The sequence below is a fragment of the Bos indicus x Bos taurus genome, chromosome 28 (genome assembly GCF_003369695.1).
Source record: "Bos indicus x Bos taurus breed Angus x Brahman F1 hybrid chromosome 28, Bos_hybrid_MaternalHap_v2.0, whole genome shotgun sequence".
In the NCBI taxonomy this organism is placed as follows: domain Eukaryota; kingdom Metazoa; phylum Chordata; class Mammalia; order Artiodactyla; family Bovidae; genus Bos; species Bos indicus x Bos taurus.
Window position 1 is genome coordinate 32,642,087 of NC_040103.1, and position 25,005 is coordinate 32,667,091.

The 25,005-nt window shown below is 43.4% G+C and overlaps 1 protein-coding gene across 1 annotated transcript in view; it reads right to left on the bottom strand.

Moving 5' to 3' along the window:
- Positions 1–25,005, bottom strand: part of KCNMA1 (potassium calcium-activated channel subfamily M alpha 1) — a 771,888-nt gene that overhangs the window by 60,291 nt on the left and 686,592 nt on the right. The window contains 2 exon segments of the mRNA XM_027530425.1: positions 20,416–20,608; positions 24,514–24,738. Coding sequence (XP_027386226.1) covers positions 20,416–20,608; positions 24,514–24,738 — 418 coding nt within the window.

The window sequence follows — 25,005 nt, forward strand, 5'->3', positions numbered from 1 at the left end:
GAGGAGTTTGCGCCTTAAAAACTACCTAGAGTGCTATACTTCACAGAAAACAGGGCTTTCTGAAAATGGAGACAAAACAATAAATTTGCAGGCAAAACAGCTCCAAGAGGGGCTTCAATATACTGCTGTATTTATCTCTGGGACATCTGGGAATGGGAAGCATTTTGATTTAATATTTCATAATGTACAGGCAATTGCTTCCTTGCATGGTATATAATTAATGTTCATAAAAAACAGGGCTTTAAAAAAATTCTTCAATATCCTAAATGTAAATAGATAAATAAATGGATAGATAAATAAATAAGAGATACATCTGGGCTGCCTTTAGAAATGTGGAACAGCCTTATACAACCCAATAAGAAGAAAGGTATCATGAATTTATAATCACCCAAGGGCCTGTTAAAAGTAGGTTTATAGATTAAGTGTGAAACTTCAACCCTGACGTTCTCTCATTATTTACCGTCTTTCCTTGTCATTAGAACCAGAGACTGATTTTCAAAAATTTCCCATTTCCTCTGCCGATTAGGCATTCTGAGAATTACCTGCCCCCGCCTGCCTTGGTCTCTCCCATGCACACTCCCCTACTTTATCTCCTCTGCTCTTTCTGGACTGGAATAGAGGAAGGCTGGAAGTTCATGAGTCAAAGTTAGATGCCCTCCAAAATCCCCAGTTATCACCCTTAGGAGGCTGCCAGTCCATGGAGATTTGAGCTTAGTGACTCTGCAGCCCTGATAGGAGGCTCACAGATAGCCACTTTGCCTAAAGAAGAGCAGAGGCCTGCGCTTCTCAACTCTAGTTGCACCTTGGAATCTCTGATGCTCAGAGTCTGACTTGGTCGCTCTGGGATGCAGCCTGGACTTGGCAGGGTTAAAAAAGTCACCTAGTTGATTCAGTGTGCAGCTAAGGTGAAAAGACACTGGGCCTGGTAGATTTCTTGAATGCATATGCAAATATTTCTGCACAGACCTATGGCGGGGGTTCCCCTGGAGGAGGGCATGGCAACCCACTCCAGTATTCTTGCCTGGAGAATCCCATGGACAGAGGAGCCTGGCGGGCTACAGTCCATAGGGTCACAAGGAGTCAGACATGACTGCAGTAACTGAGCATGCACGCATGTGGTGGGGGGGGGGGGGCGGTTTGAGGGGGCACTAAGGAAGGGACCCATTATTTTACTAGGCATTTAAAAGGATGCAAGACCCTTTCTCAATGAAGAATAAGTCATTCCCCAGCATCCCAGGCTGAGGGCCTAAATTATATTTTTTGAAGTAAAAAGAGGTAAAGGAGGAAGGCTGGGTAAAACCTACCATCTAGCTGGAGCAGCATGAACTCCACTCAGCCAGCAGCAGCTCTGGATTGATGTCATTTCACCCAATCGTCAGCGCTCCTCCATAACCAACTGCCACAGAGCAGCTGTGTGTGAGGGCTTCTATCACTGAGCGGAGGCCTCACCTTTCTGCTTCCTAAAAGAGTTCCATTGAGGGATACCACACTGCCTGTCTATGAGGGAAAACTCCAGTGGTCACAGTGAGTCTGCCCTCGTTCTTCTTCAACACTCTGTAGGCTATTGTAAGTCTCCCTAACCTTGATGGCTCACTTCCCAAAGGGGTCTTGGTTTCGACCACTATCAGCATTCCATGCATACCTACTGATGAACAGAATCAACAGAAAATCTGGTTGATGGATACAAATGGCTAACCCTACCTTGCTAATTGCTATTTTGAGTGAGCAAATGAAAGAAAATGAAAAATTATCAAATATTAATAGCAAAAATAGAAGAAAACAACAGAATGGGAAAGACTATAGAGATCTCTTCAGGAAAATTAGGGATATCAAGGGAATATTTCATGCAAAGATGGGTACAATAAAGGACAGAAACAGTACAGACCTAACAAAAGCATAAGATATTAAGAAGAGGTGGCAAGAATACACGGAAGAACTATTCAAAAAAAGAGCTTAATGATCGAGATAATCATGATGGTGTGATCACTCACCTAGAGCCAGACATCCTGGAATGTGAAGTCAAGTGGGTCTTAGGAAGCATCACTACAAACAAAGCTAGTGGAAGTGATGGAATTCCGATTGAGCTATTTCAAGTCCTAAAATATGATGCTGTGAAAGTACTATACTCAATATGCCAGCAAATTTGCAAAACTCAGCAGTGGTCACAGACTGGAAAGGTCAGTTTTTGTTCCAATCCCAAAGAAAGGCAAAGTCAGAGAATATTCAAACTACTGAACAATTGCACTCATCTCACACACTAGCAAAGTAATGCTCAAAATTCTCCAAGCAAGGCTTCAACAGTATGTGAACTGAGAACTTCCAGATGTTCAAGCTGGGTTTAGAAAAGCAGAGGAACCAGAGATCAAATTGCCAACATCTTTTGGATCACAGAAAAAGCAAGAGAGTTCCAAAAAAAGATCTACTTATGCTTAATTGACTATGCCAAAGCCTTTGACTGTGTGGATCAAAACAAACTGAAAAATTCTTCAAGAGATGGGAATACCAGACCACTTTACCTGCTTCCTGAGAAATCTGTATGCATGTCAAGAAGCAACAGTTAGAACTGGACATGGAACAATGGATGGGTTCCAAATTGGGAAAGGAGTAACATCAAGGCTGTATATTGTCACCCTGCTTATTTAACTTATATTCAGAGTATATCATGTGAAATGCCAGCCTGGAATCAAGACTGTTGTACAAGCTGGAATCAAGATCATTGGGAGAAATATCAATAACCTCAGATATGCAGATGACACTATCCTTATGGCAGAAAGTGAAGAACTAAAGAGTCTCTTGATGACAGTGAAAGAGGAGAGTGAAAAAGTTGGCTTAAAACTCAACATTCAAAAAACGAAGATCATGGCATCCAGTCCCATCACTTCATGGCAAACAGATGGAGAAACAATGGAAATAGTGACAGACTTTATTTTGGGGGGCTCCAAAATCACTGCAAATGGTGATTGCAGCCATGAAATTAAAAGACACTTGCTCCTCGGAAGAAAAGTTATGACCAACCTAGACAGCATATTAAAAACCAGAGATATTACTTTGCCAACAGAAGTCTGTCTAGTCAAAGCTATGGTTTTTCTAGTAGTCATGTATGGATGTGAGAGCTGGACTATAAAGAAAGTTGAGTGCCAAAGAATTGATGCTTTCAAACTGTGGTGTTGGAGAAGACCCTTGAGAAGACCCATGCAGTCCCTTGGACTGCGAGTAGATCAAACCAGTCAGTCCTAAAGGAAATCAGTCCTGAATATTCTTTGGAAGGACCGATGCTGTAGCTGAAACTCCAATACTTTGGCCACCTGATGCAAAGAACTGACTCATTGGAAAAGACCCTGATGCTGGAAAAGATTGAAGGCAGGAAGAGAAGCAGATGACAGAGGATAAGATGTTTGGCTAGCATCACTGACTCGATGGACATGAGTTTGAGCAAGCTCCAAGAGTTGGTGATGGACAGGGAACCCTGGCGTGCTGTAGTCCATGGGGTTGCAAAGAGTCTGACACAATTGAGTGACTGAACTGACTGAACTGAATAGCAAAAAGGCTAAATTTGCTTGATCTCTAACTACACCCTCAATACTGTTTTATATCCATCCACTCAAGCCATGCATGGTTATGAAGGTCAGATACTGAGCAACAGCTTCCAAGTGGGCATCACTCATACCGTGGACACATTATATTTGCATATTTATTACGATGTTTTTTTTTCCCCAGCAGATGGTAGAAAAGCATACTGTTCAAAGATAATCAGTGTATTATGAGAGTTTTTCAACAGATGAGAGTAAAGTATATCAAGGAAGAACTGACTTTTTCTGACTCATGTAAAGGTAACATATGGACTAGACAAAGTCCTATATCTCATTTATATCTCAAAGAAATTTGATGAACCAGGTACAGTTAGTGTTCCCAATGAGAAAACTGAGGGACAGAGAGGTTAAATAGTTTGTCCCCGCCTAGTAGGTAACAGAACTGCATTCAAATCCGAGTTTTCAGTTCTAGAGCGCACACACACCATGGTTAACTTGAGTGCACAATGCAATCTCTAAAGCCCTTGATGTTTTATGAAACCACTCTGCAGTCATCATCTTCTTGGGTTCACAAAGTCCCTCGGGATATTTAGGTGGTGCCACTCTAACAAACCCCGTTTCTGGGAAGAAGAAGTGAAGTCAGAGTGCTTATCCAAAGTTAAATACCACACGACTGACATAAGTAGGATTTAAAACTTGGTTCCTTGACCCTACACAATGGCGCCATCCCTCTGACGGTCCACTTGTGATTCACCATTACTGTGTTCAGTCGCTCAATCATGTCCCACTCTCTGTGGCCCCCATGGACTGTGGCCCGCCAAGCTCCTCTGTCCATGGGATTCTCCAGGTAAGAATACTGGAGTGGGTTGCCAGTGCCTTCTCCAGTGGATGATACTGACCCAGGGATCTACCCTGCGTCTCTTTTATCACCCGCATTGGCAGGAGGATTCTTTACAACCAGCGCCACGTGCGGAGCCCTCAACATCAATAAGCAGAGAAACAAAACCCATCTGCTGGATTGCCCTTGTCTACTCCCCACCCAGGCGATAGAGCACAGTTGGCTGCCCATCAGATGCTGAGAGGAGACAGCATCAATCTCCATGTGGCCAGGGAAGCTCTGAGAAACCATTCCAAGCCCCCCAGAGCAGAAAGTAGAGATGTTTTCTGTATGTTACTGAACTTTGAGGCTTTCAATGCTACAGCCTCCTCAGGCCTTGGGCTGGTACAGTGAAATATACCTGCAGTGAGGCTAGTAAAATGCTGAGGATCAGGAGCTATTAGCATAGATTAAAAGAATGGGATGATTTGCACTAGAGAACTCTTGGACAAGTCTGACCATGGCTCTTATGAACAAGTTCAAAGTCTTTGATCTTTGGAACGCTTGCCCAGTGCCCAGCTATCAAATGAATGGAGAGTGGCTGAAGCCTGGAAGGAAAGGATGTAGTATTTAACAGAGGGATCGAACTGCTTTATCTCACTGGAGGGCAAGCTAAAGCAGAGCAGACTGCAAACAACAGATATGGGGATTAAATCATGTATCTACTCACTCCACCAAGCTCTACTGAGGATTTACTAGGTGTGAGGTGCTATGCTAAGCATTTAAATGCCTGACAATGGGTGGGAGAGGGGAGGTCAGCAAGATGGTAGAAAAGGCCATTCTTTGAAAGCCTATCCAAGTTAACAGTGATCTCCCCTACAATCATTTCCTTTGACACTCTGAGATCTTTAAGCCCCTCAGCTATGTCATCAGTAGACATATAGCCAAGTGCCCTGTTGTGAATAAACTTGACCTTTCCTGCTTGTATGCCTTTTCTCACTTTGCCCCAGCCCTTTCCATCTGCCTGCAGCCCCTTTACTTACAATAATCACACCTATTTTTAGATTCAAGTCCACTGAGTCTGGAGCATCGCAGCCCAAAGCAACTTCTGCCTTCTCATAACACAGTGTGTGGTGATGGCCAGTGGTACTTAGGATATCTGGGAGAAACTCTTTACAGGAGATATGTAACAAGATGCTCAATGACTACTATATTGCTTTTCCAGTGGGGGAATAATTTCCTCCAGAACATTCCTTGAAGTATAACCACTCATACCCTTAAATATTCTGTCAATCCAAAACTAAAGTCATTTATAAGTCACTTGACTTTTTTGCAGGCCTATTTTTTTAAAAAAGGAAATAAAGGTTTTAGGACTTCACATGAGTTTTTGCCTATAAAAGGATGAGTAATGAAACTTCCTTGGTGGTTAAGTGGCTAAGACTATGTGCTCCCAATGCTGGGGACCTGGGTTTGATACCTGATCAGGGAACTAGATCCCACATGTTGCAATAAAGATCAAACATCCTCAGTGCTGCAACTAAGAACCGGCACAGCCAAATAAATAAGTAAATTAAAATAATTTTTCTAAAGAAAAGGATGGGTAGAGACAAAAATACACAGGATAATTGGCTAGGTTCATTTGATAGCCTGAGGCATGCATGCTATCTTCACAGCATATGGATCTCATTTGTGCCTCAGCAATTACAAAGGCCTCACACCATGCATTTTGCAAGGTACTCTAGAATGTTCCAGCCCCCATATCATTAAATATGTACATTCAAGTTGTGTCATACTATTCACTTTACACATCTATGTCACTTCTGCCTAGAGATCCCTATAGTGTCATAATGGCATGGACCATGGAAAGAGCAGGGACTAACCTCAGGCAACTCACAAAACTAATGCTCAGGTAAAGAACTGTTGATCCTCATCTGGAATCTCATCAGCAGTTTCAGTGAATCAGTGAAATGATAAGATTTCTTTTACCTTCTCTGATTATACAACCACCCTTTCCAATGCAAAGAAATAGGAGGAAAACAATAGAATGGGAAAGATTAGAGATCTCTTCAAGAATATTAAAGATACCAAGGGAACTATTCATGCAAAGATGGGAACAATAAAGGATGGAAATAGTATGGGCCTAACAGAAGCAAAAGATATTAAGAAGAGGTGGTAAGAATATACAGAAGAACTATTCAAAAAAAGATCTTCATGACCCAGATGGTTTGGTTATCTGGCTCACCTAGAGCCAGACATTCTGGAATGCGAAGTCAAGTGGGCCTCAGGAAGCATCACTAAGAACAAAGCTAGTGGAGGTGATGGAATTCCAATTAAGCTATTTCAAATCCTATAAGATGATGCTGTGAAAGTGCTGCACTCAATATGCCAGCAAATTTGCAAAACTCAGCAGTGGCCACAGGACTCAAAAAGGTCAGTTTTCATTCCAATCCCAAAGAAAGGTAATGCCAAAGAATGCTCAAACTACCACACAATTGCACTCATCTCACAAGCTAACAAAGTGATGCTCAAAATTCTCCAAGCCAGGCTGCAATAGTACATGAACCAAGAACTTCCAGATGTTCAAGCTGGGTTTAAAAAGGCAGAGGAACCAGAGATCAAATTGCCAGCATCCGTTGGATCATTGAAAAAGCAAGGGAGTTCCAGAAAAACATTTACTTTTGCTTTATTGACTACTCCAAAGCCTTTGACTGTGTGGACCACAACAAACTGTGGAAAATTCTTAAAGATACAGGAATACCAGACCATCTTACCTGCCTCCTGAGAAATCTATATGAAGGTCAAGAAGTAACAGTTAGAACCGGACATGGAACAATGGACTGGTTCCAAATTGGGAAAGTAATACGTCAGGGCTGTATATTGTCACTCTACTTGTTTAACTTCTATGCAGAGTACATCATGCAAAATGCTGTCCTGGATGAAACATAAGCTGGAATCAAGATTGCCAGGACAAATATTAATAACCTCAAATATGTAGATGATACCATCCTTATGGCAGAAAGTGAAGAACTAAAGAGCCTCCTGATGAAAGTGAAAGAAGAGAGTGAAAAAGTTGGCCTAAGACTTAACATTCAGAAAACTAAGATCATGGCATCCAGTCCCATCACTTCATGGCAAGTAGATGGGGAAACAATGGAAATAGTGACAGACTTTATTTTGGGGAGCTCCAAAACCACTGCAGATGGTGATTGCAGCCATAAAATTAAAAGATGATTGTTCCTTGGAAGAAAAGTCATGACCAACCTCGACAGCATATTAAAAAGCAAAGTCATTACTTTGCCAAAAAAAGTCCATCTAGTCAAAGATATGGTTTTTCCAGTAGTCATGTATGGATGTGAGAATTGGAGCATAAAGAAAGCTGAGTGCCGAAGAATTGATGCTTTTGAACTTCAGTGTTGGAGAAGACTCTTGGGAGTCCCTTGGACTGCAAGTAGATCAAACAGTCCATCCTAAAGGAAATCAATCCTGAATATTCATTGGAAGGACTGATGCTGAAGTTGAAACTCCAATACTTTGGCCACTTGATGTGAAGAACTGACTCACTGGAAAAGACCCTGATACTGGGAAAGATTGAAGGCAGGAGAAGTGGATGACAGAGGATGAGATGGTTGGATGGCATCACCGACTTGATGGACATGAATTTGAGCAGGCTCCGGGAGTTGGTGATGGACAGGGACGCCTGGTGTGCTGCAGGCCATGGGGTCACAAAGAGTCAGACACGCCTGAGTGACTGGACTGAACTGATTACACAACCACACTTTCCTCCTATAGGAGAATTTATCTGGGCCATTTTTTCAGCATAACACACACCCTGAAATCCTAGATTCTGAGAGCTACAGTAATCTGTTCATTCTCTGCCTTCCATGGAAAATTCCACCTGGAAAGTGGGATAAGTAGATAAAACCTGGAAATATTTTATACATTTCTGAACAAAAGAAAGCAATGTCTGGTTCAAACTTTCCACCTTCTTTCTGACAGCTTCAAAATCAAATGTATATTAACAGGAAAATAAGTTCAACAATTATATTGTTCACAGAGGCAGGTAAGAAGAACTCTTCTCCCAACTCTGCTCTTGTCTGTCCAGTTGTTATGGCAATGAAGTGGTACCAAGAGTGTCCTAGTGTCTCTGATTGCTGGGGTACAGAGGATCAGGGTCACACAAAATGAGGATGTCCAGAGACAAGGGCATTCAGAACAAAGTTAGCCCTTGAGCACAGGAGGCAGTTTGGAAGTCTGGTGAGCCTTGAGTGCTTCCATTTCCCTGAATGCTTGTCCCCAGGGATGCTTCCATGAGCCTGAAAGGCAGATGGATAGATGCAGGCCTGCTTGCTTCAGAATAACACTTGTTCTCTTTTGAGAACAGACTGATGTGGTAAGAAAAAGTACAGGCTTTGGAATCAGACAGTTTGGGGATCTGAGCTAAGAGGCTCTGGGCAAAGTGGCTGTATTTTCCTGAATCTCAGTTTTCTCATCTGTAAAATAGAAAGAAATCACATCTGCCTGAGCAGGTTATTGGGGGGATTAAATGAGATATTGTCTATGAACATGCATGGTACATGATTCATCTGAAGATAAAAGGGGGGATAGTAGTTTTTTTATAAAGAGCATTAACTAGGCACATGAGTTTTGAGTAGCTAAGCAGCTCATGAAAGCCTGATGCTTGGACAATGAGTTCAGCCGCACCCCAACACCTCCCCACATCTGTTTTCTGTCTCTGAAGCTCAGATTTCCTCTCACTGCAATTGTCCCAAGCTGGGCACAGCTTGAGTCAGGAAGCAAATTCTGCTAAGCAGGCTATTGAAAGGAATAAGTGATACTGTCCATTCTGACTTTCTCTTCCCCATCTCCACTCCCCTAATTAGATCTCGTTTTACGGAGGGTCTAAAAGCCTCCACAGGTTCAGAAAGTATCCCTCCTTCCTCGATCTCCTGTTACAGATTGTGATGGTGGTGGTTTTTCCTTGTTTCCTTCAGCGTCAATCAATTGCCAGAATAGTAGATGGCAGTCTTCAGAGCATCTCTCATGTGGTGAAATACGCTGTGTAGGAAAAATTCTCCCAAGTTGAAGTCATTTAGAAAATGGCTGCAATGACTGCTTTGCTGAAATACATGTGTCCCACTGTGCTGAGATCCATCTCATGATGTCCATGCAAGAAACGGGATGGGGCAGGCCCCTTTCTGTACTTGAGACCCGCTCAGAGCCCTGAGCCAGATTTTCTTTATTGTTTAGTAAGCTCTTTTAATGAAATGTACTCCTCTTATTATAGAGGACTCAAAATAAGATCTAAATCACAAACCAATAAAAGAAAATTATTGGGCTGGGTATCTAAAGTTACTACCTAGAGGCTACTCCAGTGTGGTATTTATAAATCTCTAAACAGTTAAGTATAATTGTCTTTCTGGTTTTTGGGATGGAAGCCAACAGCCATTTCAGTTACAAGTGAAGAAAAATATTTTAGCGCTGAGCTTTGTTCGTTTGGTGGGTATAAAGAGAAATGGCTTCTCCCCCACCACCAGTTCAGAATTGAGACAGAATATTGTGGTAATGAAATGTTATATGGGAGGCTGAAAGAAAGGCTTCTCTGGTTTCAGGGAGAATGTGTGTAAGATATGTGTATAGGTACACTTGCAAGCGAGAGAAGTCCTGGGTGCAGGATGGGAGGGCTGCTGGGAGAGGGGAGGGAGGGAGAAAACTGGAAAGGGCAGGTGTTGAGGGCTGACATGGGAGTTGAAGATGGGGGTGGTCTGTCAAAATAATGCAAAAGCCAGATGTGCAGCTGCTCACCCCGATGCAGGCCACTCCCCATCTCAGACACAAAGACAGGGCCATTCTGGAAGGCATGAAAGTTTTCACTAAGAGATCTGGTATAACCCCAATTCTGCCAAAGAGTGTAGCCCCGCTTCTGGAGTAAGACCTGCTAAAACACAGAGCTCTATATCATCAAAATCAAGAAAATAACAGAGACCCACAGTTATAAAGGACCACAGAACTCATCTCATTCAATTTCCCTGCCGTCAAAAAGATCATGCCGGGAACCTGCCTTTGGCAAATGGTCGTGTGGCGATAGGACTCTCACCATCGTTTTAGGCAGGCTATTCTGTGCTGGACATGCCTTTCTTCTGCGAGGTTAAAATCTGATTCTCCTTAATCATTAGCCATCAATCCCAGTTTTGTTCCATGGAGCAGAAGCTAAAATCACCCTTTCAGTCCCTAGCCTCATTCTCTTAACCGCTGGGCAAGTGACATGTAGTCAAGCATTTCCCCATTCTGGTTGTCCCCTTGGCAGCACTCCCTGTCTGTCAATGCCTTCCTTCAGATCTTCATAGCTCTTGACACACTCCCTCTCAGACCAGCCAGGATGAAACAATCACTGCTCCAAACAAATTGCACCTCTATCAGCAAGGTTTATCCAGCCTGTCTTGAGTAATTATTTGAAACTTAATGCTGAGTGGTCTTCATTCCATTCCATTCTGTGGATTTTGTCCCATAGTTCCAGTTTAGGAAGGTCCCTTTTGAATCCAGATTCCTGTTGTCCAATATAATTTAGAGATCTTAATTCATATGATCTCCCTCATATATAAAGCAGAAGTCACATTTTCTTCTCTGGAACAGTAAAAGCTATCTCAGACTTTAGGATGTACCCTGTGCCCCCAATTAATGCTGGCTCTCCAAGGACTACAGCCATACTTCTAAAGAAAAATGTCATTCCCTACTTGAGGCTCTTAACCTTTGCTGAAATTCAGACAAAGGAGAGTATCTGCTTCTACATGGACATTACTTAGTGTGACTGTCTGAGGGTCATGGAGGGCTGGAGGAACCGTGGTGTGTGTGTGTGCACGCACGCATGTGTCTCAAGCTTGTGTGCCTGCTGGTGTGTTTATGTAAGTCTATTATAATTTTTTTAAACTTGTGGCTGTAAGAAGGCATAAAACATAAACAAATTTATTTAGAGGAAAATAGGCAGTGAATGTTTGTTCCAAGTTTGAGACACATGCTCCTCCCTCCTCAAGGACATTGAGAACTCGGCTCAGTTTGTGACTTTCTGGCTTCTACCAATGGTTCCCTGTGTCCTTTCTAAAATGGTCTTCAGATTTCTGTGTTTCAGCTTGCTTTCAGGATCCTCTCCCCTGAGTCTCTTCTCCACTCCTAGAACATGAGCAAGGCGGTGGATCTCTAAGTGTGACCCTCTCCTGGAGTCAGGATTTCATTTCCACCCACCTTCAGGCCCACCTGGACTTTTCCATTGAGTCCATGCAGAAATGAATCATAACTGAAACCCAACACAACCAACTGACCAACACTGATACCTACTGCGTCCTCCTACAGCCAGTCTCTGCTCTCCACAAACTTCTTCCTATGCATGGGCCCTGGCTTCCATCACCAGGCAGGAAGCTCACGTTCATTCATGGAGTCCGTTTCACCATCTCATCTCACACGAGATTCTCCCCTTCTTTTTCTGATTCAAGGTTCCTGATCTCCTCCTGGGTAACCACTGTTCCTACACAGTATCTCTGCATCCTCTTCTTTCTAGGCAAAACAGTGCTTCATACGGCTGCCAGGTCAATCTCTCCAAAGCTCAGGTCTGATCCCATCACTCTCTTGCTTTGAAATCTTCTGTAGCTCCCTAGTGCCTACTGAATTATTTATAGCTTCCTAACATACACACTCATAAAAAATTATTTATAGCTTCTTAAGTAAAATAAAAAAGTTCCTCAATGCCCAACCCACTCTTCAGGCTCATGCCTCCCTGCTCCCTGATACACACACCATGCTCCTGCCAATCTGTACTGACTGCTGTCCCTCAAACACGTCCCCCTGTACCGCTGTCCTTCTTACCGCCATTCTGCTCTCTGACTACAGCCAGTTCTATTTGTTTCCAACTACTGAAACCCTGAGTACTTTTTTCCAGAGTGTCTCTCAAACCCACTTTCTTTCTCCTCTTGCCCCCAGTGTTAGCCTCAATAGATGCTAATTCTCTCACAAGAATCAACCAGCGTCCTGAAGAAGAGTTATATATTTGCTAGGAAGTTGCAATGGCAACCCACTCCAGTGTTCTTGCCTGGAGAAGCCCAGGGACGGGGGAGCCTGGTGGGCTTCCGTCTATGGGGTCACACAGAGTCGGACACAACTGAAGCGACTTAGCAGAAGCAGGAAGTTGCAAAGACTGAGAATGTGCATTATGACTCTTGACTCCTCAAGAATGCCTGCCATGCACAGTCTGGGCACATGACAGATGCTTAATAAATTTTTGTGGGATTGGATTGACAACTTCAGGACAGATAGCATGAATCAGACGAATGCAAAGCATATAAGAGGAAGAAGAACAAGAGAGGAACCCTAACACCAACAACCGAATTTAGCCCAGGCATGAAAATAAACCCCTGCCATCTTCTTGAAGAGATCCAGACACTGGGAGAAGCATGCTGCTGGCTTTAAGGTAAGTAATGTTGCTATTTAATAGCTATGTAGTCCTAGATCTCAGCCCTGCCACCTTTCAAAAGCTGTGGTCAAGAAGAAGGTCTGTCTACTGGGCAACTAATATCCTTTACTTGTCACTTTGAAACATGACAGAACCAGATGACAAACATAGCCAGTTGGGCAGAAGACAAAACCCGATTGCCCACTGCATTCCCTCACCCCTTTTCCACCTAAGGATTTTCAATACTGGGAAAGCTAATGATCACCCAAAAATATACAAAAAGAAGACTGTAGACCAACAGGTCAAGACAACAGACATACGTGTTTAGTTGCTCTGTTGTGTCCGACTCTTTTCGACCCCAGGGACCCTAGCCTGGTAGATTCCTCTATTCATGGGATTTTCCAGGCAGGAAGTATTGGAGTGGGTTGCCATATCCTTCTCCAGGGGATCTTCCCCACCCAGGGTCATATCTGAGTCTCCTGTGTTAACCTGCATGTAGGTGGATTCTTTACCATTGAGCTACCTGGGAAGCCCTGTCAAGACAACAGAATTGTTCTAGTTTAAAGGTTAGGATTTCCAGGAAATCAGGAGATTCAGGTTAAAATTATTACTTAGCTTCTGTTAGCCTCAGTTTCTTCCTTTTTACAATCAAAATGGTAACCTTCTTATTTCATACATCTCCTCTGAGGACTGACCAGAGGAGTGGTTCTGGACAGTGGTTCTCAACCCTAACTGCACCCAGGAAATATCAGGGAGCTTCAGAAACTCCTGATCCGCAGGTTGTACAACCTTCCACCAGCTAAATCACAATTGCTAAGGGGAAACTCAGGCACAGATTTTTTTTTTTTTTTAACATTTTTCATGTGATTACAATGTGCAGCCAAGGCTAGAAACTGGTGCTTTGAGAAATGCATATTGTCTTGGTTGAAAAAATACCTACCACAGAATGGCAGGAAATGTTCCAAAAGCATAAGAATTACTATGATTGTTGTGATCAGGGGTGGTGGTGATGGGTAGCGATGGTGCTGGTGGTGACCAAGTGATCTTTGCTTTGGGCTCAAAGTCCTTGTGGAGAAGAACTGTTTTCAGGGCAATACCACCAAGCTCTGTTCTGGCTCTGCAAGGAACACTTCACTCTCTGAAGTCATCACATATTCCTCTCTCTATTCAAACCTCCCACCCTTTGGCTCTCCCACTCCTTTACTTCACAATCCTGTTCTTTGACCTCACAGGGATTTGTTTCTTGCTTCATTTTTGGCCTATCTGCCTACAAGCCCCCTCTAAATCCAATCATCTCCTTACGTGTTTCCCATGATGTCTGCGCTGACCCTTGATTACCATCAGTTCCCTATCCAAACTGTCCAACTCCTTAACTCCTCAAGGAAGGCCAAGCTGGTTGCTTCATAAAGAAAGGAGGAGCCATCAGACTGAAGCTTCCTCCAGCTCCATCTTCCCCATCCAGCTTTCTGACTCAGAGGAACAGGAGTCATTCTTACCCTTTTAAAGGTCACCTGATCTCTCCTGCTTCTCTCTGATTTCCTCTTTATCATTTAACAACTCTGTCCTATAGCCTCAAACTCTCTCCCTCTCTGGGGCTTCACCCTAGTCTTACGTAGCAACAACTATGGCGTATTTTTCCCTCTTCTAAAAACAAAAAGGAATTCCTTTCTTTGAGCTCCTCTGAACTATCCCATTTCTCTCCCTTTCTCCACTTGAAAGAGTAATAAAGGGTCTCCAATTCTTACCTACCATCAAGGCTTCAGCCGCCTGAATGATGGCTTCTACCAGTGACAAGCTACAGCAGCTGCTCCTGCTAAGATCATCGGGAACCTCCTGAGGGTCAAATGCACTCCTGGCATTTTCAAGCCCTTGTCTGTTGGACTTTTCTGCAGTATCTGACAGTGCTAATCACTGTTTCCTTTCAAATCAGTTCAGCCCAGCAAATTCTTCTGGCATGCCAACGCTGTGTCAGGTCCTGTGCTTAGAGAAACTGGAGACATGAAGGTGAGCAAGATAAGGAAGAGTCCTTGTTTCTCAGAGAGCCCGGAGTCTACTCAAGAAAACATGTATAGGGGCAAACAATAAGGAGACTAGATGGTGGCTCTGGAATGTATCCAACTCTCTTCTCATTTACCTTCATACCGCCTACTCCTATTCCCCTAAATGTTTGTCCTCAGCCCTCTCATTGGGTTCTCTTCCTCTGTTTGTCCCTTCAATATTGATGTTTCCAAGGTTCCATATGAACCCCTTTTCTCTTAATTGTCCTGCCTGTCTCCCTGAGAAATATCCATCCTCAAGGCCTATACATCGTCTATCACCAATGACCCCCAAGTCTATAATTTCAAATCTAACTTTATCCTTATAACCATATGTTCTTATTTCTTGCTGGATATTATCCAGAAAATTTCAATACAAATGAACGAAGACAAAATGTTTACCTTCTCTCCCAAGTCTGTTTCTTCTTCTGGGTCCTTTGCTTAATCACTTATACATTTACTCAGTGGCCAACCTTGAAATGCATTCCCAACTCCTCATCCTTACTCATCCACACTTCCTTCCCATCAACCAGTCTTCAACCTTCCTTCCCATCAACCAGTCTTCAATGACTGTTTCCTCTATTTCAGATCCATCTCAATTTCTGTCATCTTCACCACTAACATCACTAACCTGTCCTGTTGGGCCTCATCTGATCCCTTCTAGTCCACTGAAGTAGTCTTCTCATGTAGCTCACGCCACCATCTCTTTCCACCTCTACCATGGTCATATTTTTGCTATCATCTTTTTAAAAGATAGATTTAATCATCATATTTGTATAAATCCAAACGCTTAGCAAGGCAATAAGCCTCTGCTCTAGATCTGCACTGTTCAATACTCATGTGTGTTCTGGGTGCTATACTGCCTGATGCATAGTGGCCACTCACTTACTCCTCTTTCTTTCCCATAAAACTTACTCTTACTAGAAGGTTAAGCAGGAAGAAACTATAGATGCTCATTTCATAACTAGATATAACTGCATAATAGCAAAAAATTAAAAACGGAACTACCACATAATATAGCAATTACACTCCTAGGTATACATCCCCCAAAAAACAAACAGTAATTCAAAAAAATGCATGAATCCCACTGTTCATAGCAGCATTATTTACAATAGTCAAGATATGGAGGCAACCTAAGCCTTCACCAAAAGATGAATGGATAGAGAAGATGTGGCCTACACACACACACACACACACACACACACACACACACACGAATATTAGCCATAAAAAAATTTTAATTCTGCCATTTGCAACAACATGGATTGACCTAGAAGGTATCATGCTTAGTGAAATAAGTCAAAGACAAAAATAGTATGTTATCACTTACATGTGGAATATAAAAAATAAAACATGTGAATGTATATAACAAAACAGAAGCAGACTTAGAGATATACAGAACAAACTAGTGGTTATCAGTCAAGAGAGGAAAGAGAATAGGATAAGATAGGAATAAGGGATTAACAGACACAAACTACTATGCATAAAATAAATAAGCTATAAGGATACATTGTACAGTACAAGGAATAAAGCCAATATTTTATCATAACTTTAAACAGTGCATAATCTATAAAAATACTGAATCACTATGCTGTGCACCTGAATCTAATATAACCTTGTAAATCACCTCTACTTTAACAGCAAGAAACACATAATGGGAAACTCAATCGCATGGTCCTTCCTTTCAGGGTCTGACTCAAGCAGCTCTCTGAAAATAGACCCTTCCTCCCTCTGCTCACCCTCCATTGCAAGATCAGACTCGGTTCCTATCTTTTGGAACCACAGGGACAGAGTCTGGCAAGAGTCACTGTTGTACCAGCTGATTTAAATTGAAATGTTTTCCCCAGATAAATGTGTGCTAAATAATACACCAGCTCTCCAGCCAAAGGGAAGTGACAGGCGCTCTGTAAATAAAGGCACTTAGTTGCTGGTAAAGAGCTGTAAAGTGGTTCTGAGCTGATGTTTGCTGACCAGCAAGAAGCGGCTTCACCTGCTTTATATAATTGTCACTGCAGTCTTGCCTGCTGTATATTAAAACTGCATCTCATAGACCCAACTGTCACATCGGATATACCATCCAGCATGGAGTATGCCGCCTCTCTCTGTAATTGTTTCTGACAACCAGCCATCACATTTCAGATCTTTTCAGAAAGTATCTGGTCCAGAATCCCTATGCTGGGCCAGCCCTGACACCATGTGGGCTAGAACAGCGACACCAAAAGGGAATGTGAAAAAAAGAAGAGGAAAAAGAGCTTTTGTGAGTCTAGGAGAGCAAGTGACACGCAATGTCAAGTGTCTGGACACAAATCCCAGGGAAGACTCTGCCTCCTCAATGTTAAGACACATCTTGTTTCATTTCATGTTAGAACAACTTGCCGTAAGGCTGCATGAAGACTGTGGCCCCAGAGGATACACATCTGTCCTGGGTCCACAGTTCTGACCTGCTATGTTCTGGAGAGATGGAAACATAGCTCTCAAGGCAAAACAAAGGAATGGATCTCATAAGGACTACAAAATAAAGAGTGATGAAAGTGGGGAGTGGCAATCAACCTCAATAGCTCAGTTGTGTCCAATTCTCTGTGACCCCATGGGCTGTAGCCCACCAGGCTCCCCTGTCCATGGGATTTCCCAGGCAAGAATACTGGAGTGGGTTGCCATTTTTCCCTCCAGGGTATCTTCCCGACCCAGGGTAATTCCAATCCACTTGGAGCTTGGTCATGCCAAATGCCCAGATGAAAGGTAACAAAAGTATCTGAGACCAGGGGACGTTCTAGTGGGTCACCGGGGTCTCAAGGAGGGGGAGCAGTTGGAATCTCAATTTGTCCATCTGACCCCATGGATTGGGATGAACCCGAGAAGTGGGCTGTACAGTGAGCAACCAGAGGTGAATTTACAACACCCACCCATCACGGAGTGACTCCTACGTTGACAGCCACCACAGGGCCACCACTTTTAGAAGGTCAGAGTGTCACCACAGGGAAGTGTTAGAAGGTCAAGAACAAGAGAGAAGCAGGTAGAATAAGAAAGCAAGAGGGAATATGGACTCAGTGAGGCTACAGCTTCAACAGTCCTTCATTAAGAGTTGAATGAAATGCTTGCTGGTTACTGGGGGATGTACACTCCACTCCAGTGCCAACCAGGAGTCTCTGAAGACTACCACCAGCCATAGAGCACATCCTCTGCCTCTTCTGGGGGGTGTGTGTGTGTTTGTGTATGTTTATTTACACAAAAGAGCCCCTCTTTATTGCAGAAAAAAATGAGTTCCCTTACTCTTCCTTCTCTCCTTCCAAGATCTACTTTTCTTGCTTATTGATGTGATAAAAACAGTTAAGAAGGCTTTTGAGATTGAGTGAGTATCTTAGAGGAAAGGGGAAGCATTTTTTTTTTTAAACCAGTTTGGCCATTAAATAGGATCTCAGAGTCTGGGAAAAGGTTTAAGAGAGCTGGAAGAAACACCGACGTCAGATGCATATGTGACTATACTGTATGTCAAGATACTAAACTAGGACCTTGAAAGTTATGATTACTGAATTGGGAGGAAACTGGCATGCTGGGGAAAGGGAGTCTTTTCCTTCCCACCTGCCCCCCAATTTGGTTCCTTCTCCACCTGAAGGGAGCACTTCCCCTGCTTCTACTTTTTTCCATTCCCTCTGCTAGTTCCTGCCAGGAGAAGAGGGGCATCTAATTGGGTTGGGTCATGTGTCCACTGGACCCCGTGCTGTGAATGTGAACATTTTTTGTGCCTTAAAGTAGTGCACACAGTCACCCAGCGATGCTGTTAGGATGCAGGTTCTGACCACGTAGGTCTGGGTGGCATGAGAGTCTGCATTTCTACATGGTCCCTGTGTGATGCCCACGCTGGGGTATGGGTGGGACGACACAGTGAAGATCAACTCCCTAAAGGCAGAAACCAAAACCTAGCTTGCCTCTTCCTTCTCCAAGAAGACAAGCTCACTGTTTCCTCTCATCCTTTGTCATCTCAGCTCCCTGAGCAGGCCGTGCAGGAGGCAGGAAAGAGTTTAGGCTCTTTCTTCGGGCCTTGGCACATTGCTCTGTCCAGCAGGCATGACCGAGCAAATGGAGACCAAGATTTAAATTGGGGGGCAAGGCAAAGGAGGTGGAGTGGAGAGGCCAAAACCAAGCTACAGGCTGTATCAACCAGGGTATGTCAAGAATAGAAGCCACTCTGCTACAGGTAAGATGAAAACTAGAGGCTGACACTACCTAGAGAAGGGCTGGAGGAGCAAAGTCAAAGAGGCCAGCATTATCCATTTCACTTGCAACACCAAGGGGGAAGTTCTCCTGAACTTCAGCAGAACCTCGGGACCCTCAGGGAAACTCACACCCCAGTCTCCATTTCAAGTAGCAAAGTCAGTGGTTGCCAAAGTTTCTGCTGAGAGTTGCTTTGAACCTTGCATCTGTTCAAGGTCTGGCTATAACTGCCTCCCAAGAACTAAGGCTTCTTTTTCTCTCCTACCATCTAGATAGACCCAGAGTCCTCTCTCATTGGTAGACTCCAGCCCATAACCATGCAGGTAAAGGGATTCTAGGAACTATCGTTCCTGGCTTCACTGTGATGTTGAGGAGACCTCAGGAGGAGGCAGTGGTGATGCTGAGTTGACAAAGATAATGTGGCACATAGGCCTAGGCTGCAGGATGGAGCTTTATCAAACCACCAAGACGGTGCTTCATCGCCCAGTGGCTATAGTTCTCATGGGCTGTGCATCGTCTACCTTTACTCTTGGGGTGATGGCATTCAGGTCCCCATCAGGCACCCAATGCCACCCATCCAGCAGACCACGTGTGACAATGATTTTCCAGCTCATGGCAAACCCACACAGAGGTGTTACTTGGCAGAACACACTTCCCATCCAATCCCGTCAAGGCCATGATGAGTGAGGTTGTTTGCTGCAGGGGTTCAGCAGTGCTGCTTCTCTGAGACTCCTAGACAACATCTTTACTTGTTACCATCTGTCCAGGATCCCAGAGCAAATGACAAGAAAGACTGGGGCAGAGCAGAGATGGCAGATGTGTCATTTAAAGCCACCGTGCCTCCTACAGAGAACGCTTCCCGGGCTGACAAGTGTCACCTCTTGCTAAATGGCTTTGAGTGTCCATATAGTCCTCACTCTCCAGAGACCACCATCCCCTGATCATCCTGTAACAATGCAAAGCTTAACACCCCCGTGCAGCTCTAACAATGGCAAAGCTTAACCCAGGTCAATGGCAAAAATATGTGTCCGGCAGAAACATTGGGAACTGTTTGGCCAGCATCATTTCAGTGCTCTGACATTTTGCTGGTGACCTTGGTCATGAAGCCACTGTTTGGGAAGGCTGAGGGGGTGGTGTTTCAAAAGCTGGATCATTCTCGGGAAGGCAGTCTATTGTGAGTGTGGGTGTTCAGGTCTCAAGCCCGCTTCCTGGGCTGGCAAGAAGAGGCAGGAGATGCCCCTTTGAAAGCTGCGGCAGCCACAGCAGTTTTCACTACCAGGCAGGCTGATGTGAGCCTCTTTGAATTACTGAGTGAAGGATATCCCTCTTGCCAGCCCCTGTCCCCTGTAGGCACAGCAGAGAAGTATTACAGGCTGTCCTTACCTTGGGAATTAGCCTGCAAGACCCCGATGCTGTCATCAAACTGCATAGATTTGATGTTGAGTGACGCCAAGATGCATTCCTTGTCCTGCAGCGAAGTATCATCAATATTATTCTGATTGGCTGACAGGATAACGCACATGTCACAGAGGTTGATGTTGACGGCCCTTAAATCAGCCCGACTTAATGGCGTACCCTTTGGCATAGAGGAAAGAGAAAAAAAAAAAAAAGGAGAAGCAAAAATGAGACTGAGGGACGAGAGGGAAAGAGGGGTAAAAAATAAAAACAAATTAAAGATTGAGCCGGAGCTCTGGGAAATTATTTAACAAGTATCTTTTTTATGCCTTGACATTAAGCTGGCCTAACTACATTCAAGGGAATAGGAGCTGTGTGCTAATCTAAAGGGTAGTTGGTGCTGATGGCAGCATTTTAGGCTTGCTCTCAATACTCAATCAAGCTATTACTAACTAACGAGGGAGAGGAATAATGCCAGGGTTCTACATCTTCTTCCTGCCTGGAAATTGTCTTGATTTAAGTAACTGTCCTGTGGCAACCTCTGGCTTTCAGAATGTAACAAAGGGGTGGATTTCAAATGCCTGTTTATTTAATAGCAAGTCACTTCTGTCTCAGGCAAAAAGACAGCAGCTCCAACTAGAATTTCCAAGGCAGCCAAGGGGAAATAGCCAGGGAGCATGGTGTGATGAGGTGGGGCTGAATGCAGCGCTCAGTTTGGAAGAGGTGGGAGAGAGTGCAATCAATGTGCATCTTGGAAAGGGGAGATGGAAGCGTGGGTAAAGCTTCACGTCATATCATTTTACTGCATCTTTTGAGCAAGAAAAAAAACAAGGAAGTAGAGTCATTGTCCAAGAACATAGGCCTGGTTAAATACACCATCAGATAGATTTACAGTGGAAGTCTCTGTAGTAGGTAAAAGGACTGAAAAAGAGTTCTCCATGTAGGTATTGCTTTGGAAGGATCTCAAAGAGAGAGGAGCAAGTAAAGCAAACAAACAAAAAACAAGTTCTAGACAATTCAGAAAGTATGATTTCATTTATGCAAAAAGAAACCCACAAAATAGAACTATACATGCATGAATGTATATACAAACTTTCAGAGAGAAAGTTCAGAAAAAGTACACACTAAATTAATAACAGTAATTACCCCTGGGGAGGGGAATAAGACTGGAAGGAAAAGTTTGTTTTTGACTTTACATACTTCTTTTTTGTTTGAATATTTTATAACAAGAACATATTTGTATATTACTGGAGTAATTAAAAATAAATAAGCCAGTAAACAGATTTTTTGAAATGTCCCATAACAACAGAAAACAATGGGGAATTACATTTGAATGACAAAACAAAGGAGGGAATGACAGAGAGGTCAGAAATGTAGCCACTGGTAAAATATAAGGGTTAGGATTGAAGGACAGGGGCATGACCCCCACATGCTCTGTGTCCTCGTCGAGGGCTATGGCTGAATAATCTGGCCATCCCATGTAAGAGGGGCCCACAGGCATCATTTTGGAGTTCATGGCCAGCTACCAGCCTCCCTCATCCTCCAGCCTAAATCCAGCTTCTGATGTGCCTTCATAGAGATCTGAGTTACCTTCAACTCACTGAGCCAGTAGGGAGAGGGTCTGCCAACTGCCTATATCTCTGGATGCCTTCCTCTCATTCTCCTTCCTGGAAAGGGGACTTTGAGAATACTAGACTTGGCCACAGAGATCAAGGCCATCAGCCCTCTTTTTATGACTCAGTGGCAGTAATGATTCTATTCTCAGCCTCCAAAATATTGCTTCAAAGTGAAATTATGAAGGAAGAGGCCTATAGGGTGGGGAAGCTGCTAGTTCCAAGCTCTGGAGCAGGATCTTTTGAGAGAAGAACTCTCCCCTCTTTTCCTGGGGTCTTTGGTGCAAAATAAGTCTGACCAGCTTCCTGAAACATTTCACCAATGCATAAGCTTCAACTGCTTACATCCATATTCTTTTAATTTTCACCTTGCAGAAAATCCAACAGTAATTGTGATATAAGACAATCCTTGTACAGCTGTACACACATGAGTTCAAAACTCAAGTAATACAAATGACATACACAGAAACACTGTGTTTCTCTACGTGTGCTAAGTTCTTTCAGTCACTTCTGACTCTTTGCGACCCCATGGACTGTAGCTCTCCAGGCTCCTCTGTCCATGCGATTCTCCAGATAAGAATACTGGAATGATTTGCCATGCCCTCCTCCAGGAGATCTTCCTGACCCAGGGATTGAAGCCACACTTCTTAAGTCTCCTGCATTGGCATGTGGGTTCTTAACCACTAGCACCTTCATGCATTGGAGAAGGAAATGACAACCCACTCCAGTATTCTTGCCCAGAGAATCCCAGGGACAGGGGAGCCTGGTGGGCTGCCGTCTATGGGGTCGCACAGAATTGGACACGACTGAAGCGACTTAGCAGCAGCAGCAGCACCACCACCTGAGAAGTCCATGTTTCTCCAGGATGGCCCAATACGTGGGGCCCTGTTTAAGGAATGAAATAGGTGAAGAAAAAGGTGAGGGCCCATTTTGTACAAATATGCCATGCCTGAGTGTGCTAAATTTTGGAAGGTTTGAAATAGGAGAGGCTGCAAACAGAACTAGTTCACATAGACATAGGCAGATGAGTAGATGTGCACAAGGGCACGAAGAAGGAAGCACACACAACAAACAACCATACATAGCAAACACCGTACACAGACCCCAACATACACGTGGACACCTGTGTCCCAGAAAAACAGTAAGCTCTTTACAAAATACTTTTGTACCCCAGTCTATTGCTCCCAAGGACATGTAGGAAGGCACATGTAGGAAAAATAATGGTGGAAATATGTAATCACAACTATCACGTTCCTGAAATTAGCAAGGTATATCTCTGCTTCTGCTCTTCTGGGTAAGACTATTTGATTTTCTGCAGGTGACTATTTTTAGCCACATGTGTTCATCAAGTCAGTGATGAACTGACTTTTGTGGTCCAGCATCCAAAAGATCTCTGTCTGTATTTTTCTCACTTCTTTATATATTTATTGTCTATATTAACTGTCTTTTGTGCTAGGTGTATATAAGGATACATGGTAGCTACAAACGGCATTGCTTATGGATAGATTTTTATGTCTTTCTTATTGAATTATATTACTTGATTCTTTCCATTTCTGAGATTCTAGAAGCTAATAACAGAAAAAAATGAATTTTAGCTTCAAAAGTGGGGAAAAAATCCAGACTTCTTGAAATATAGAATCAAATTTGTGTCCCTCAGTTTTAGGGATATGAACTTCCAAGAAAAAAGTCTGGAGAATAAGTAGCATTTGCATGGATTTGTAGCTTGAAGAACTACAGGAAAGGTTAAAATGTAAAGTGCTCTCCAATTATTTGGGAATTTATAGAAAATATATTGATTACTAATTAAGGAAGTAGTTACATGACTCTCAAATCATGAATCCCATGCCCTCACATTAAATTGTGGAGTCCAAAACTGTTCCTTTTATGTGTTTTATAATCAATACTATCACAGGCACACATGGGCACCGACGTGTACACACGCAATGGTATGGAAACATTACAGGGTTTCTAAAGGACGATGATGGAAGCAGGGGTTGGCCAGCAGAAGGGGTTGGTCCTCTGCACAGCAGAAATGAAAATTCTGTTAAATACATTTAGTTAAAAACAGAACAAGATAAAATAAGATTTCTCCAAGCAGTTATAATGCCATAAATAAAGTGATATAAATAGTCCCATAAGTAAATTCCACTATAAGCTTTATACTATTGCAAAGCACTGGGTTTGGGTAGGTAAGAGAGAAAGTGTTTAGACACTGATATGGTTAATACATTTGATACCAGCTAAACTCCATGTCTGGTGAGCGACTGAACTTGGCTGCAAATTCCTTTTAATAAGGTCTCTCAGGGTTTGGATATTCCTAGACAGAGTGTAGGGGAAGGGCTGAGTCCTCAGGCCCATAACCAGATGAAGAAGCAGAGGCATGATCAAAGCTACAACCATTATATTCATCTGGGATTTCTCTTTTGTGAATACAAAGGAGAAAGAAGCATTGGTAACGTGACCTTGGACTTACAGGCAAGATGGAAACCTTGGGGAAGTTATGCAGTGTCTCCCATTCCCGCTTGAGGTACTCGATGGAGCCCACAAACACGATGTGCTTGAGCTCGTGGTAGTGAAAGTTGCTGGCACGGAGCGGCATCACCAGGTTCCGAAGGCCAATCAGGGCAGAGCTGACGTCGCCAAAGATGCAGACCACCACGTGGCCGCTCAGGACGGTCATGGCAGCTTCACTTCGGGTCTGCCGGGGGAGAAGAGCACAAGCGTTGGAGAGAAGACCTCACGGGGTTGTGCAAGGGACTAGAAAATCACTTTTGTAAAATAACAAGTAAACAGTCACTGAGTGCTTGCTATGTACTATTATTTTTTATTCCTTCAATGTTATATCCATGCCATGTGTTAATCGCTCAGTCATGTCTGACTCTTTGCAACCCCATGGACTATAGCTCACTAGACTCCTCTCCCCATGGGATTCTCCAGGCAAGAACACTGGAGTGGGTAGCCATTC